The following is a 16,856-nucleotide window of genomic DNA, read 5'->3' as shown; positions in this document are numbered from 1 at the left end:
ACTTTTAGGGTTTATCAATGACAGCAAAGGACTTGGAAGAGAAGTTGAACAGAATGGACAGTGTCTTGAAAGGAGGAAGAATAACACCAACAAAGGCAAAACAAGAGTAATGGAATGTAGTCTGGAATTAGATTACAAAATGAGACACTATAAGTAGGAAACAAGTTTTGCTATATGGGTAGTAAGATAATTAATGATGGCCAAACTAGACAGGATATAAAATGTGACTGGCAATAGCGAGAGAAGCATTGCTAAAGAAGAGAACTTTGGTAATATCAGATACACATTTAGATGTTTGGAAGTCTTTTCTGAAGGTATTTGTCTGCACCATAACCATATATGGAAATGAAACAGAGCTCATAAACAGCTTAGGCAGAAGAGAACAGAAACCTTTGTAATATGGTGCTACAGAAAAATGCTGAAGATTAGATGGGTAGATCATGTAACTAATGAGAGGAGAAAATAAATTTATGCCACAACTTGACTAAAAGAAGGGATTAGTTAATAGGACACATTCTGAGACATCAAGGGATCACCAATTTAGTACTGGAGGTAAGTAGGGAGGGGGAGGGGGGGGGGGGGAGGGAGATTGTAGAGAGAGAACAAGAGATTAACACAGTAAGCAGATTTGAAAGGATGTAGATTGCAGTAGTTATTTGGAGATAAAAAAGCATGCACAGGATGGTGTAGTATGGAGAGCGGCATCAAATCAGTCTTCAGACAGAAAACAACAACAACAACAACAACAACAATATATATAGACTTATAAGAAGGAAAAATTAATGTATTTGATTCTGTACTGCATTGCAATTAGAGGAATTATAGTGGATTTCAGAATGTACTAGTTTCTATTATTAAAATTAAATTAATAGAGCTGACCAGTGTACTAATAATCCAATCAGATTAAATAATTGTTCTTTGACTCAAACTCTACTTTTTAATACCATAATTTTTAGTCAATCAGTTTGTAAATTGCTGTAAGTATTAATAACATCTTTCATGTTTAGCTACAAGCAAATGTCAAGGCTGTAAAATTCAAATTTCTTATAACAGATTGAGTGCTTGCATACATCTGTTTCTCTAATCTTGTCTACTTACAGAGTACTGTATTGTTAAAGATTCTGATATTATCACTCATCCAGAAGTATTGCAATGAATACCCCATAAGATGATGAATCTTATTAACTGCAATGATTAACATATGACAATCATTTTCAATAGCCTCTTTCCACATACCCTTCCCCACATTCATACCCACATCCTACTCACACTAGTTCAAATTAAGTTAGATATCTAACTCACAATGATAAAGTATTTAACATGCACTATAATTCAGAATTAAAAATGCACCAATGCTGCACTAGTCAAGATATTATCAAATGCATACTACCTGCTGTATGGCTAACCTCATATGCTGTAGAATTATCACTGAAGTTGGATTTGGTCTATCAAAATCAAAAATCACTTGCACGAGAGAACACAATTTATTATATATATATATATATATATATTTTCCATACCCACAATACTTATTTGTAGGTGAGGAACTTCCCATGTACAATGACTTTCCTGATATCTTATCAGTTGATTATAAAAGCCAGTAGTAACTTCTTTGGATGACAATAAAAAAATGAAAACTGAACTTAACCACCAAAAAATTTAGAAGACGTGATATGTCGACCTTTGAAAACTGAATTAGGTTTGTTAAAAACAAAACTGTGGTCATGTAAAACATGCAAATTCATCACTTTTAGTGTTTATCTGAGAATGTTCTCACAGCAAGATTGATCTTGCTGGTAACATACCATGAAAAGATAAATTTAAGAAAAATGCATCACCCACTAACAGAATATGCACAGTTTTAGCAGTCAACCAATGCATGTAGTAGAGTACCATGATTGGACAGAACAAACAGCCACCGTTCATTATAAGGACTGCATAAACAGAGGCACAATCACTTCTTAAAGCTAACTGCCTACCGTTTAACCATTGAATACATGTTTACTGATGTGGTACACACATTGTGGATGACTCATTCAGTATTAAGAAATCTACTAATATTGAATGAAAGGATAGGAAGAGAGAGTTTCTAAAGTTGTTAATATTAACATGGGACTTCAGTCTATTACAATTTTCTCCATTAACATGCTTAAAAATTACATTCAAATATGTGAAAATGCACACTACAGTTGTATGAGCGCATCTTTTATTTATGCAATGACAACAAAGAGTGTCGGGACAAAATGTGAAGAAAGCTGTTGTAATGTGTAACCACCTAACTACTTGCACAAGATTCTAGACTTTAAATGGATATTATTTGGATTACTGTTTAGCATTAGATTTAATATGCACTTTTAGGATGTGAATGACTACACTGACTATTATATACCACAACAGTGTTATATTCCTAGACTGCAAATGTTACTTTGATAAAATACTTTTTAGTGAGCAGCAAATACGCTCATTTACTGGGGTTGGCTTTTTTAATTTAGTCAACAGCTGAAATGTGCAGTCTCTCAATTGTCACAACAGAGCAAGATATGTTACAGATTCTCTCTCTCACTTCCTATAATCAGTCTGTCTCTTCCAGTAGAAATTGTGACTATAAAGGGTTTTATTGTTATGCATGTTTAGGATTGTCTCATTGTGAATGAATAGCACTGAAATTTCAATCAGTAAAGTTACCCTAGAGCAGTCAATGACTGTTTCTGTTGTCATCAAGGCCTTATATTATTGCTGCTACATGACCCTACAGTTATGGTTCCAGACAAATATGGAATATCATTACCTACAACAGGTTAAAAGATCAGACAAAAGGAATTGAAGGAGAGAATGAAAGAATGAAAATCAAGGAAAAAGGATATACGGTAACTAGTCTTGTAGACTACCTGCATTTAGTTTCAAGAAGTGAGGAAAGCATTTAGATGAGGTCTGTTATAGAAATATTTAACTTGGTATATGTTTAGTCTTGGGGGTAGCTAGACTGTGTCAAGTGTTCTATGTTTGGTTTCAAATAATATATTTTCCAGTAATATATGAATTCTGACTAGTAATTATGTACAAGAGACCACTTTCTTTATACAAATGAATAGGTCTTACATTCCTTGCAACTGATAAAATATAGCAAGATAACTTAAACTTACTTACAGTTTATCACTACTGACAATCTCTAATGCACAGCCAAATTCTGTGTGCTCCCAAGTTGTCTCACATATACTCAAATCTTTTTCACACGTGAAATCTCTCAAAATTCTAGTTTTCATAACCATTATACTAACACTTTTATTGCTCATCATTTTATAAATAAATTATGGGTTGTCTCAATATCCATTTCAGAGTCCTTTTTTCATTAGCGTACATTCATGCCTGAAAAATGTAGGTGAATACTGTGAAATCAGCCTTTCTTGCAGCAATAATAAAGTGTAATAGGTGATAAGCTAAACCTCCAGTACTTGTACCGGACACAACGGATTGTCTGGGTTCCCTTAACTTCAATCATTGGGCCATGAGGTGCTGGTTGTACATAAATAGACATGTCTGCCACTTTAATATCACATTGCAGGTCATGTGACAAACAATACTGCAAGTACTCCTTCAAGTGATCAACTGCAACAAACAAAATAGTGAACACATCAAATATAACACTGTGTTGTCAATATAACTTTACCTATTTACAATATACACTACATTAAAAGAACAAAAAGATACATATATCACCATTATAAAATAGTTATGTGCTTCATGACAGAACACAATACTAAAGGGTTAGCAAATGTTTTGAAATGGAACTTTGGAAACGATGTTGGGAAAGCAAAGGAGTTGCTTGGAGCACATGTATATGACAAGAGCTCATTACATTACGATAACAAAAGCATCCAAACAGAAATTTGACAGAAAAGAAGCAGTAAGTAAAGCGCAATAGTTCTCCCCTTGCTCAAATCTGCTTTCACATCTACAAGTGCACCCTGATAATCACTGTACAAGAACACAGAAGAGACTAGTTCTCTTTGTGCTTTCCTACCAAAGAGTTTTTAGTACGCCACTCATGCACACAGTTAACTGTTTAACATGTGGCATCTCATACGGGACAGAATAGTTCTCCAGTAAGAAGGGGTACAAAAATAATATAGCCCTTTAGTCCCATTTCATTCTGTTTCATAAATTACCTTGCTTTGAAGTAAGATAGAATTACACCGTTGCACCAAAATACGGTGGTTATTGACTTTAATCAGCTCACATGTTAGGGGCTAGAAGCTCGATCAGCAAAATTTTTGTTCGATGAAACGAGATACCAAATAATGTTTCCCACTCTCGTCATCCATCCGATTCACAAGTTTTAACAATTAAAAATTACAACCCAAAAAAAGGGAAAAAACCATCAATCATATATTTGTATCTGCTTACACAGATATAAAAAACAAAGTCATTATAACATCACACTGCTAAGCAACTGGAAAAGTAGTTTTTTGTGTGTGTGTGTGTGTGTGTGTGTGTGTGAGAGAGAGAGAGAGAGAGAGAGAGAGAGAGAGAAAGAGAGAGAGAGGGGAGAGGAGAGGGCGACGGCGTGACAGGAGAAGCAGAGGGGATGGAGGGGGGAGGCAGAGAGGATGGAGGGGGGAGGCAGAGGGGATGGAGGGGGGAGGCAGAGGGGATGGAGGGGGTGGAGGGGGCGAGGGATAGTGTGGAGGGAGGAGGGGGAGAGGGAGGGTGGAGGGAATTAGCTTACTATCCATAAATCAGTACAGATGTAGCATGAAATACAGCTCACCCTTTTCACACATTATATTCAGTGTGCCATGGATACAGGTCAACAAGGAATTCTATAGTGCTAGATTTCTAGCAAGTTTCAACACTATCGCACTGTAGGCTGTCCACTAAAGTGCAAAAATACAGAATCGATTCTGAAGACTTTTCAGTGATACAGCACAGATCTATATCTACACAGATACTTTGCAACATACAGTGTCTTGCGCGGCAGAGGGTAACATTTACCACTACTTGTGATTTCCTTTCCTGTTCCACTTGGAAATAGAGCAAGGCAAAAATGATTATATGGCTCTATATGAGCATTATTTTCTCAATCTTATCTTCATGGTTCTTACACACAATGTATGTTGGTAGCAGTAGAATCATTCAGCAGTCAGCTTCAATTGCCAGTTCTCTAAATTTTCTCAATAGTGTTTCTCAAAAAGAACATTGCCTTTCCTCCAGGGATTCCCATTAGAATTCCTGAAGCATCTCTGTAACACTTACATGTTGTTCAAACCCACCGCTAACAAACCTAGCAGCCCGCTTCTGAACTGCTTCAATGTCTTCCTTCAATCTGACCTAGTACAGATCTCAAACACTCAAGCAGTACTCAAGAATAGATCACACCAGCAGCCTATATGCGGTCTCCTTTACAGGTGAACCACACTGTCCTAGAATTCTCCCCAGAAACAGAAGCTGACTGTTCATCTTCCCTACCACAGTTCTCACATGCTCATTCCACTTCGTGTCACTTTGCAGTGTTATGCCCACATATTTAAATGACTTGACTGTGTCAAGCAGGACACTAGTAATACTAGATCCAAACATTACAGGTTTGATCTTCCTATTTACCTGCATTAACTTACATTTTTCCACATTTAGGTCATTCATCGCACCAACTGAAAATTTTATCTAAGTCATCTTGTATCTTCTTACAGTCATTCAACAAGGACACCTTCAGCATCATCAACAAACAACTGAGACTGCTGCCCATTCTGTCCACCAAATCATTTATTTATGTAGAGAATATCAGCAGCAGTCCTATCACATTTCCCTGGGGCATACCCTTGTCTATGACGAACATTCACTGTCGAGCACAACATACTGGGTTGTATTACTTAAGAAGTCTTTGAGCCACTCACATATCTCTGAACTTATTCCATATGCCCTACCTCCATGAACAGCCTGCTGTGGGGCACCATGTGACATGATTTTCAGAAATCTAGAAATATGGAATCTGCCTGTTGCCCTTCATCCATAATTCTCCGTATATAATGTAGAAAAGGGCAAGCTGAGTTTTGTATGAGAGATGCTTTCTAAAACCATGCTTATTTGTTATGAAGAAGAAGACGAAGACACTGGGGATTGGTCTGTTTCTAGAAGTGGACTACAATTTTCTAGTGAACCACCAAAAGGTGGGCGGCGTCGACGTTGCAACATTTTGAACATAACACCTGGCCCAGTGAATGATGGAAAAACAATCAAAACAATAACAGTCATTTTTATTATTTATCTCACCGGAAATCATGAGCATCATTGTAAAAGAAACAAACAGGAAAGCCAACGAATAATTTCTTTGTGGAATGCAGCTCATTATTCGAACAAAACGACACGGAAAGATATAAATGCAACTGAAGTGTACGCTGTATTAGCAATTTGAGCTGTTCGAACTCATGGACATTGCACAAGTGCTTCCGATCTGTGGGGAGGTAAGGTTGCCTTTCGGCAATCATTCTTTTCTGCTGCCATGTCAAGAAACCGATTTTTGTCTATACTGAAATTCTTGCGATTTGACAATACAGACACAAGAGCACAGAGAATTGAAGATACCAAGGACAAGCTACAAGGCATCAGGGTAGTGTTTGACAAATTTCAGTCTAACCTGTGCAAGAACTTCTGTCGTTATGAATACGTGACAACTGATGAACAATTAGCAACGTACCGAGGAAACTGCCCTTATATGGTTTATATGAAGAGCAAGCTTAGCAAGTATGGCATTAAAATTTGGGTTTGTGCTGATGTGAAGACATTTTACTTATTACAGATCCAAATTTACACAGGAATGGTGGACAATACTCGGGAAGTGAATCAAGGACAGAGAGTTGTTTTGGATCTGATGGAACCATTTCTGAATAACGGTCATGGTGTAACAACTGATAATTTTTTCACCAGTTTTCCACTGGCTGCTGAACTACTAAAACGAAACACAACATTGGTTGGTACCTTGCGTTCCAATAAGAAAGAGATTCCGAAGAAATTCTTGCCAAACAGAAAGAGAGACGTTCACTCTTCAACGTATGGTTTCACAAATGACTTGAGCCTAGTTTCTATGTTCCAAAGAAGGCAAAGGCAGTAACACTACTCTCTATTCAGTATAATGAGAGACAAGTGAGTGGTGAAGAAAGTGAACACAAACCTGAAATCATACTGCACTACAACAAAACCAAAGGTGCTGTAGATAATGGAGATAAAATGACAAGATAATACAGTTGTGTTAGAGGAACAAGGTGGTGGCCATTAAAAATCATCATGGAAATGATAGATGTTGTTGTTGTTGTGGTCTTCAGTGCTGAGACTGGTTTGATGCAGTTCTCCATGCTACTCTATCCTGTGCAAGCTTCTTCAACTCTCAGTACCTACTGCAACCTACATCCTTCTGAATCTGCTTAGTGTATTCATCTCTTGGTCTCCCTCTACGATTTTTACCCTCCACGGTGCCCTCCAATGCTAAATTTGTGATCTCTTGATGCCTCAAAACATGTCCTACCAACCGATCCCTTCTTCTAGTCAAGTTGTGCCACAAACTTCTCTTCTCCCCAATCCTATTCAATACCTCCTCATTAGTTACGTAATCCACCCACCTTATCTTCAACATTCTTATGTAGCACCACATTTCGAAAGCTTCTATTCTCTTCTTGTCCAAACTAGTTATCGGCCATGTTTCACTTCCATACATGGCTACACTCCATACAAATACTTTCAGAAACGACTTTCTGACACTTAAATCTATACTCGATGTTAACGAATTTCTCTTCTTCAGAAACGCTTTCCTTGCCATTGCCAGTCTACATTTTATATCCTCTCTACTTCGACCATCATCGGTTATTTTACTCCCCAAATAGCAAAACTCCTTTACTACTTTAAGTGTCTCATTTCCTAATATAATTCCCTCAGCATCACCCGACTTAATTCGACTACATTCCATTATCCTCGTTTTGCCCTTGTTGATGTTCATCTTATATCCTCCTTTCAAGACACTGTCCATTCCGTTCAACTGATCTTCCAAGTCCTTTGCTGTCTCTGACAGAATTACAATGTCATCGGCGAACCTCAAAGTTTTTACTTCTTCTCCATGAAATGATAGATATTGCAGCACTAAATGGATATATTCTGTACACTCAAAGATTTCCTGAATGGCAGAAGAATAACCGAAGCCGACGTAAACGTTTCACGACTGAACTGGCATTTGGGCTCAGCAAAGGCAACATGGAAGAAAGAGCCAAACATATCAACCGTCTTCATAAAGATGTACAAGATGCACTGAAAGCTTGTGGTATTGCAATTCCTACAGCAGTGATCCACACCCATTGTTCCAAGTTACCAACGCCACAACAATGTCAAGATTGCAAGAGAAACGAAGATTGGGAAACAAGATTCTGTTGTGTAATGTGCAAGAAACCTGTTTGTAATATATACAGAGGAGAAACTGTTACTGTGAAGTGCATGCAGTGCAAAAATGTACTTGACTGAAAAGCTGAAAAAAGTCTTGTGTTATTTTACTGCAGTAACTGTTGAGGTACATAGATTATTAATTTTCTGTTCATTGAGTACTGAATTTAGTGAAAGATACAAAAATTTTTTGTACTTTGTATCTGTGATTTGATTAAATACTTCCAATAACCTGAAAAGCTGTTTTTCAATACTAAATAAACCCATTCAATGGAAATAACAAAAACTGAGAACAAATATTACAATAAAACACAAAACTCTTTTGCGGTAGTCCAAATACCCCGTTTGGTAAAATAGAGGTGTGAAAAAGCTTGGTAACAGGAGAATTAAGCACTATCCTCTTCTGTGGATCTTGTCTCCTCTACGAGAAGTAGAGGATCTGTCACCACTCATCCACATGACAGTGTCACGGGCATTAGTGGTAGGGCTAGGCACCCTGTACAAATGAGACAGGGACCAGGGAGAACTCGAGGTATTATACCAATCCCCTAACCAACAAGTTTGAAGTTTTGGCTTTCACTGAAACTGACTGAGCTAGCAGGACTCATTTCCCCTATTGGCAAACCTGCTGTATCAAGAGGAGGCAAACATACAAGATTAGGATGAATAATGGCACCCCTTAGGGAACTGGCAGCAAGGGACTGGAAGACTGGAAGGACACCAAGCGTATTCAGTGTGTATTCTTGGGGACTTCACTCAATGTTGACCAAGGAAGCCACTGAGGGGCACAGGGTGCAACCAACTGCAAATTTTGTGGCACACACTGGAGTAAAAGATGCCTGCTGTCAGGCTTTGAAGTCATACTTGGATTGTTCCAAAGACTGACAGAGCAGGTTGAGAAGATCAGTCTTGTTCAGGGGGTTTCAATGTAACTCACAATTTACAGCATTGTCCCCAGAACTGTTTGTGGCCTCCTGGATATGGGTGGAGTGAAAGGGTTGAACCAGAGACTTCAAACATTCTCTGACAAGCTAGGCTGCAACTTCCTGGACTTGTGTCATGGGACGAGAGCTGAAAGGCCCCAATAAATGGGTCAGAAGTGCACTACACATCAAAGGCTGCTATCCAGGTAGCTGAAAGTGTATGGGGAGCACATGATTCTTCTTTTAGATTAGGTGACTTTTTATCCAGACTGCATCATGACAACTCTGAAGCATCAGTATATCATCCAAAGAAATACCACCTACAGATGGGAGTATTAAACCCTTAGTGGATGGGGCCTCCTGGCCAACAATGCCATACACTCATTTCGTTTTGTTTCATTTCAGTAATTAACTGCCAACACATTAGCAACAAAGTGCCAGTGTTTGAAGCACACCTAAAAAGCAGTGGAGTTCACATATTAGGTACAGAAAAAACCAAAATTGACAGCAATGAGATATTTGGGGAAAATTTTAACATACATCAAAAGCATAGCTACTGGTAAATGGAGGTAGTGTATTTGTCACAGTAGGCAAGAAACTGAACACCCCCCCCCCCCCCCCAAAACAGATAATGTAACTTCATGCAACAAGTATCAAGACTGGACACAAACTACAATCGGATCCTTCTATCAATCACCACAAAATATAACCAAAATATCAATATACCTTAATATTACACGCAACTGAGGAAGACAGGACTACAAAAGGTGAAGATAACCAAAAACTTTAGAGAAAACATATGTTCCATAGTACATACATTCCCCAATCGTATTATCATCACTGGAGGAGACTAACCATCCAACAATCAATTAGGAAAATTAGTTTTGTAAGTAATGGGCATGACAAGGCATTCTGCAAAACATTATTAAATGCCTTCTCAAAGAACAGATTGTTCAGAAGCTCACTCATGATGGAAATAAACTGGATGTACTAGCAACATATAAATCCAACCTCTTTGAGGCGTTCACATAGAAACTCGTATCAGTGACCATGAGACAGTTGTAGCAACTATGATTACCAACGTACATAGGGCAACTAAATAAGTACACTGACTTATACAGTCAGCAAACTAAGACAGTGTCATATCTCAATAAAAAAGTTGAAAAACTTATTTCAGGAGAGAAGCATGTACAAGAACTATGGCTCATGTTTAAAAGAATAGTTGACCATGCCCTGAGCAGATGTGTACCTAGAACACAAATTCATGATGGTAGGGTCCTTCAATGTATAGTCACTGTAAAGAAATTTCTAAAGAAAAAATACTGCATGCTAGGTGTAAAACCAAGCATAGGGCTATATATGATCAGATGCTGAATGAAATGCATTTGGATGTCAAGATACCATGACATGAAGCCTTAAAAGAGCCATAGCAGAATATTATCAAATGAAGTGTCTCAAAACCAGAAGAAATACTAGTCCTACATAAAGCCAGACACTCGCGGGCAAGATGGGGGCTGAAATTGAGGATAGCAAAGTAAAAGCACAATTGTTAAACTCCATTTGTAGATATTCCTTCCCAAAGGAAAATCAAGGGGTAGTGCCCCAATTTAATTCTTGCACCACTGGAAAGTTGAGTGATGTTGGTGACAGTGGTGTTGAGAAACAGATGAAATCACTAAAACTGAACAAAGCTCCAGGGCTCAAAGGAATCATCATCTGAGTCTATACTGAAACAGCAGTTTAGTTAGTCCCTCTTTTTACCATAAGATAGCATAAATCCTTGTAACACAAAAACCACTTGCAGAGGTTGGAAGAAAAGACGGGTCAAACCCATCTACTACAAAAGAGTGGAAGAAGTGATTCACGAAAACATCGTAAAGTATCCTAGACATCCATCTGTTGTAGGACAACAAAACATATTCTGAGCTCAACTGTAATGAGGTATCTCAAACAAAATAATCATCTCCATACTAATCAGTCCAGATTCTGGAAACATCAATTGTGTGAAATTCAACTCACACTTTTTTCACATGACATCCTGAAGGCCATGGATCAAGACAACCAGGTAGCTACATTATTTCTTGATTACCAAAACGCATTTCATTCAGTACCACACCTGCACTTATTAGCAAAAGTATGATCATATGAGATATCAAGAGAAATTTGTGACTGTATTGAGAATTTCTTGGCAGGAAGTGTGCAGCATATTCTCTTGGGTGACTGGGTGTGCCCATCCCAGGGAGGTATGTTGGTATCATTGTAGTTCTAGCTCGTGATGCCATGCGCTTAATGGTAGCACCAATACCATCACATACATTTTTACCGTGACTTGCTGCGAAAAAATTCCATTCTGCGTGAATCTGGAAATCATGGTAATGTGTGCATAAATTTTTGAGATTTTTACAGTTTTTGTACTGACTAGCTGCCCCATAACTGAAGTATTTCACAAAATGTATGTGAGGCAGCTTGTTTTTCACATATGCCATGACAGTCAGAATGTGGGCATGAACTGCAATGGCCTCATGAATTAAACAGTCTCTAAAAACGCACAGGTTCATGACAGACACATCACCTGATTCACCTCTATAGTAAATTGCAAATGGCTGGAGGGTTGCTCGACTGTTGTCTCAATGATATCCTTGGATGGCATCTTTAACTATAAATGCATAATTTTCAGAAAAGTCTAGTATTACTATAATTTCATCTTGTTTCAAATTATCCTTACAAAACTGGGGATAAGCCGATTGTGCTGTTGCTGTGTGTGGTCAGTTTGTCCATTTTTTGACAACACATTTCAACAAAATCTTCCACTCTACTTTGCTTTGTTTCAAGACTTGTGCAATCCATGTGTGTCCATTGTTTATAAGAAACAAGTTCATCATCATCCATAAGGAGTTCATCATACAGTTTGTTATTCATGGGTTCTGCAAGATTTGCCTTACCTGGACACTTTTCACACCTATGTATCATGCACTGGGTAGGAACTGAAGTCACACACTAGCAGCTTCATTGCACCTTTGTAATCCAGACCACAATCCTTTATAGCAGCAAACATCAGCTTTGCATTTTGATGGGTCTCACATACACAAACATTGTGTGTGCCCCTTGCACTTACAGGCACAACCCATTTTGGCCAAAGATTGAAAAAAAGATGATAAACCTACTTTGGTATTGGGATACTTTTCCTTGAATTCTAGATATAGTTCTGATATGTTGCATAGCAAGTCTTTTTTACATCTGTACACGTACATTTCCCATTTTCAACGTTATATAGTCTTCTTTTCCAGGCATTATTCGACTGTAGTCATTATTTTCATAAAACTCCAACACTAGCACCTTTATTTCTGAACTCAATTGCTTACCCTGAGCCTGCTGAAGTTGTGGAAGCATTCCTTGGGTTGCTTTTATTTTCCTAGCTTGCTTTGCCATATATGTAGAAACATTGAATTCCTTTGCGGTGTAGTCAATAGACCAGCTGGAAGGTGGATATGGCACATTTTTCTTTCAAATCATGCACAATTTTGTCTAAATCAGAGCATTTCTGGCATCATTTCTGTTCTTTTGGAGTAGATAGTTCTTCCTCTTCCACCATTAGTGTGTCAGCTATTTAGTGTTTTAATTCCATTTGAGCTTCTTGTAGTTTTCTTCTACCGTAGCTGGGCCTGTCTCTTTTCCCAATTTTGTGTGTCTTCATGGGAGACAAACCAAGAGCAGCCACTGAAGTATTTAATTGCTCATCCACTGTGGTTGTAGGTGGCTGATACTCTTAGCCACTGTCATGTAAATTACCAGAATATTCTTCATGTTTTAACAGTGTAACACACCTGTAACATAACTTTTGCCCTCGTTTCATGTTAAGTCCCAAGCACTGATTCACTTTCGATACTGATTTTATATCAATTTCTCTGTGGCTACACTTCACTGTCTTCTTATGAATCTGAAATGGATCAAACCAACTTCTTTGTAGGAAAGAATACTTATCCAGAAACACTTTCATATGATGATAACAAACACTAAAGTTTCCTGGAACTGTACTTCTTGTGCCCACAGGGTGTATCCCGGATCTCCATAGCAACAAATCTTGGTCCGATTCATCCAGATCATACAGTACAAAGTGAATGCCACATTTTGTTTCATATGTTGTTTTATGAAATTCAGATGCTTGTGCTCTACCAATACAGCAACTTGTTTCAACAAAAGCACCACTAGTACACTCTTCTGCCGCCATACTGACTTGCCACTACAGTAGGCTACAGACCAATCTGAACTAGAATCTTAAAAACATGAGTAACCTGTAATTGTTGCTTGTTTCCATTGTTGTTCCTGCCTAACAATGACTCATTCTGTCCCTGAAAACTACCATTGTTTAACTTTCTGTTGCCTAATGGTTCACAACAATTGCTGCAGCTTTATCTGAAACAAGCTGCCTGTATCTTCACTATTAATTGCTAAATCATGTTAAAAGAAACTTAACCAAATACCTCTCTGTCAACTTCTATTGTACACAAATGCCTTGCAATAACAAGTTGAAATTTTGCCACATATTATATTATGGTCTACTTATGCAGTGTTTGAAATTTGGCTTTGATATCACTTGTCCCTTTTGTGCTACCACACTTAGAAAATCCATGTTTTTCAGGTACTTTTTCAAATTTTTGTATTCTCATGTGCATGTAACTCTGTTTGTGTGACTGATATGGGCAATAGGAGTTCTGTGTGTGTTTAGTCCACATTAAGCTTAGGCCTACCACAAAAAAATTTATGCCCTTTTTGAGTGAATTATATTTGGCATAGAGGGCACCTACAATATGTACCTTTTAATGTATTACATTTTTTAATCACATTTTGGAATTTTTTATTCTCCCTCAGAAATAGGTTGTTGGTGTTTTGATTCATAGAGTGTGTTTTCTAAGTGGATGTTACTGGGTTGTAAAAATTTCACTGGACTGTGCAGAATAGTTCCAAAGTTATTAAGACCTGAAGTTGGGTCTGAAGATATATTTCCGGGTCACACCACCTTCTTTCACAAGCCATAATTCTGGAACTAATTGGCAGGGGAACTTAAAATGTTGTACACGAGTGTTCCAATTCTGGAACTAATTGGCAGGGGAGCTTAAAATGTTGTACACAAGTGTTCCACACTTGGTAGCATTGATGTGCTAAATTTCAGGCAAATCTGAGACTTATCAGCTAGAACATTTTCTCAGATTGGTTGAATTGACATGGAATGACCCACGACTGTGACCCATGACTGTGTTCCATAGAATCCAAGGCGGAGAACCTTCAAGGATGTGGAATGAGTCAAAGCCTACATTACCAGAAGACAAACAAATCAGAGAGACTCAATCTTATGTCTTGTATATGCTTACTCAATTTTAACACCAGGTACTTCACAATGACTTTACTTTCCTAATACTTTGCTGTCTGAGCCTCTTTGCCACTTTCGTGTGAACAAATCAAACAAAAATGTTTTCCTAGAAAGCCTGAGTCCACCCGTGTAACATGAGATGCAAACATACACACCATATGATTGTAGGCTGGCAGACAAAATGGCAATGTACTGATGTGAAAGAAAGCCGTTAATTCACAAATGAGGGCTCACTTAGATATCTTAACAATCTGTATTAGATATGACCCAACGCCTCACACACACACACACACACACACACACACAGTAATACCAAGACACAATAGTGCAATATTAGTGCCCGCAAAATTTTATATATTACTATCCCTCATACATAGTTACGAAACAAGCACACACTGTATATAACAATCCCGCAATTAACAGCAGATTACAGTAAGGAAAATTACGGCACACTAATTATCTACAATGGCTTTAAACTTTATTACAAACGCATGCCGAGCAGATTAATCACTGAATACGATAAAAACACTTACTTGAAGCATTAATCGTCGTTCGAAGGTAACGTGTAGCTCTCAATTTCAGTGATTTAACGACTGTGCAATTCCTTCCCATTAAGGTACGATTAGGTCTGAGAATTATCTCAACTTCATTTAGACCAGGAGGCTCTGGCAACCCTTCAGCACATTTCATCTGTCTCGGTGACGGCGGTTCACTGGGAGGTGGTGATGGAGGTGCGTCAGTACTCGTGCCTGGAGGCATACCGGGTCTTGGTGACATTGTAATCTGGACTTCTTCACAGTATTTGCACGCTTAGTATAATTACAGCCCTAGACTGATATTTCTTGACTTCACTGTCAGTGGGAGTCCGTATACACTGCAATTCAACATTACAACATATCCTGCAACAAAGCTATACTGACAACTTGTTCACGTATGCGAAATGTTACAATACTGTACTGTCTATCCACATGCAGATTTCAACATCTTGTTTCTCAAACTGTGTACGTTATGTTCTTCACATTTCCTTAATTTAGCTGCTGCCGGCATGGCACAACCTACAAAAGTAATTCGACTTTAACAAACATTAAAGTTCACACATGCAGTCAGATAAACAACGGAGAAAACTAAGTCCAAAATCTTGATTTCTAACAATAAAATTCTTTTCTCGCCAAGATAATCAAGTCCTGTCACTATGTGACACAGATACGCATGACACAATGAAAAATTTATTGCAGAGGAGAAAAATTACGATACCATTCAAACGATTCAAATCCTTTTTTATGAGATCATACACCCCCAATGTACGAGCGACTTTCCACCGTTTGACAATAATAACACACAAACACCCACTTCCTCTTCTTTTCGGACTTCGTATGTCAAGTAGAGATGTGCGCGAATGGACACATAAAGTCGCGAAAGTCGATAATTCGACCAGAAAGCTCGATTCTACAGATGACTCATTTTCAAGCGATCAGTCGACTTTGAGCGCTCACGGCGCATAATTTGATATTAAACAGCATACATTAGTCGTTTTACTATTCAGACTTCGAATTAGAAATTGCAACTTAGGAACGCCCATACTGCTTCTAATCTAGTAACGTTAACGTGATGCATAATGTAAGTTGTGAGTTTAGCTGGATCGTAAATACATTAATAATTCCGGAGAAAAGTGTCTGATATGCAGAACATTTTTATATACAGAGAAACAGAGTGTATTTTGTGTTATACAATAACAAAAATGCCGGAAATAAACTTAATAACTGAAAAATATGCAAGTGAATTCTCGAGTGCGGGGGTGACGTCGTCATATGACTAATCGCCAAAAATAAGCACTGATACACTCCTGGAAATTGAAATAAGAACACCGTGAATTCATTGTCCCAGGAAGGGGAAACTTTATTGACACATTCCTGGGGTCAGATACATCACATGATCACACTGACAGAACCACAGGCACATAGACACAGGCAACAGAGCATGCACAATGTCGGCAGTAGTACACTGTATATCCACCTTTCGCAGCAATGCAGGCTGCTATTCTCCCATGGAGACGATCGTAGAGATGCTGGATGTAGTCCTGTGGAACGGCTTGCCATGCCATTTCCATCTGGCGCCTCAGTTGGACCAGCGTTCGTGCTGGACGTGCA

The 16,856-nt window shown here is 38.3% G+C and overlaps 1 protein-coding gene across 1 annotated transcript; it reads right to left on the bottom strand.

Annotated features, from left to right (window-relative positions):
- Window positions 1–3,058: 3,058 nt before the first annotated feature.
- On the bottom strand, window positions 3,059–16,104 carry LOC124596212 (E3 ubiquitin-protein ligase RING1-like). Its single transcript, XM_047135267.1, has 3 exons — window positions 15,964–16,104; window positions 15,243–15,764; window positions 3,059–3,606 (listed from the first exon to the last, which is right to left on the bottom strand). Exons 2-3 carry the CDS (start codon window positions 15,484–15,486, stop codon window positions 3,395–3,397), a joined length of 456 nt encoding a protein of 151 aa, XP_046991223.1. The 5' UTR covers window positions 15,487–15,764; window positions 15,964–16,104; the 3' UTR covers window positions 3,059–3,394.
- Window positions 16,105–16,856: the final 752 nt, after the last annotated feature.

Source organism: Schistocerca americana, chromosome 2 (genome assembly GCF_021461395.2).
Source record: "Schistocerca americana isolate TAMUIC-IGC-003095 chromosome 2, iqSchAmer2.1, whole genome shotgun sequence".
Taxonomy (NCBI): domain Eukaryota; kingdom Metazoa; phylum Arthropoda; class Insecta; order Orthoptera; family Acrididae; genus Schistocerca; species Schistocerca americana.
This window is presented reverse-complemented; position numbering and strand designations above follow the sequence as displayed.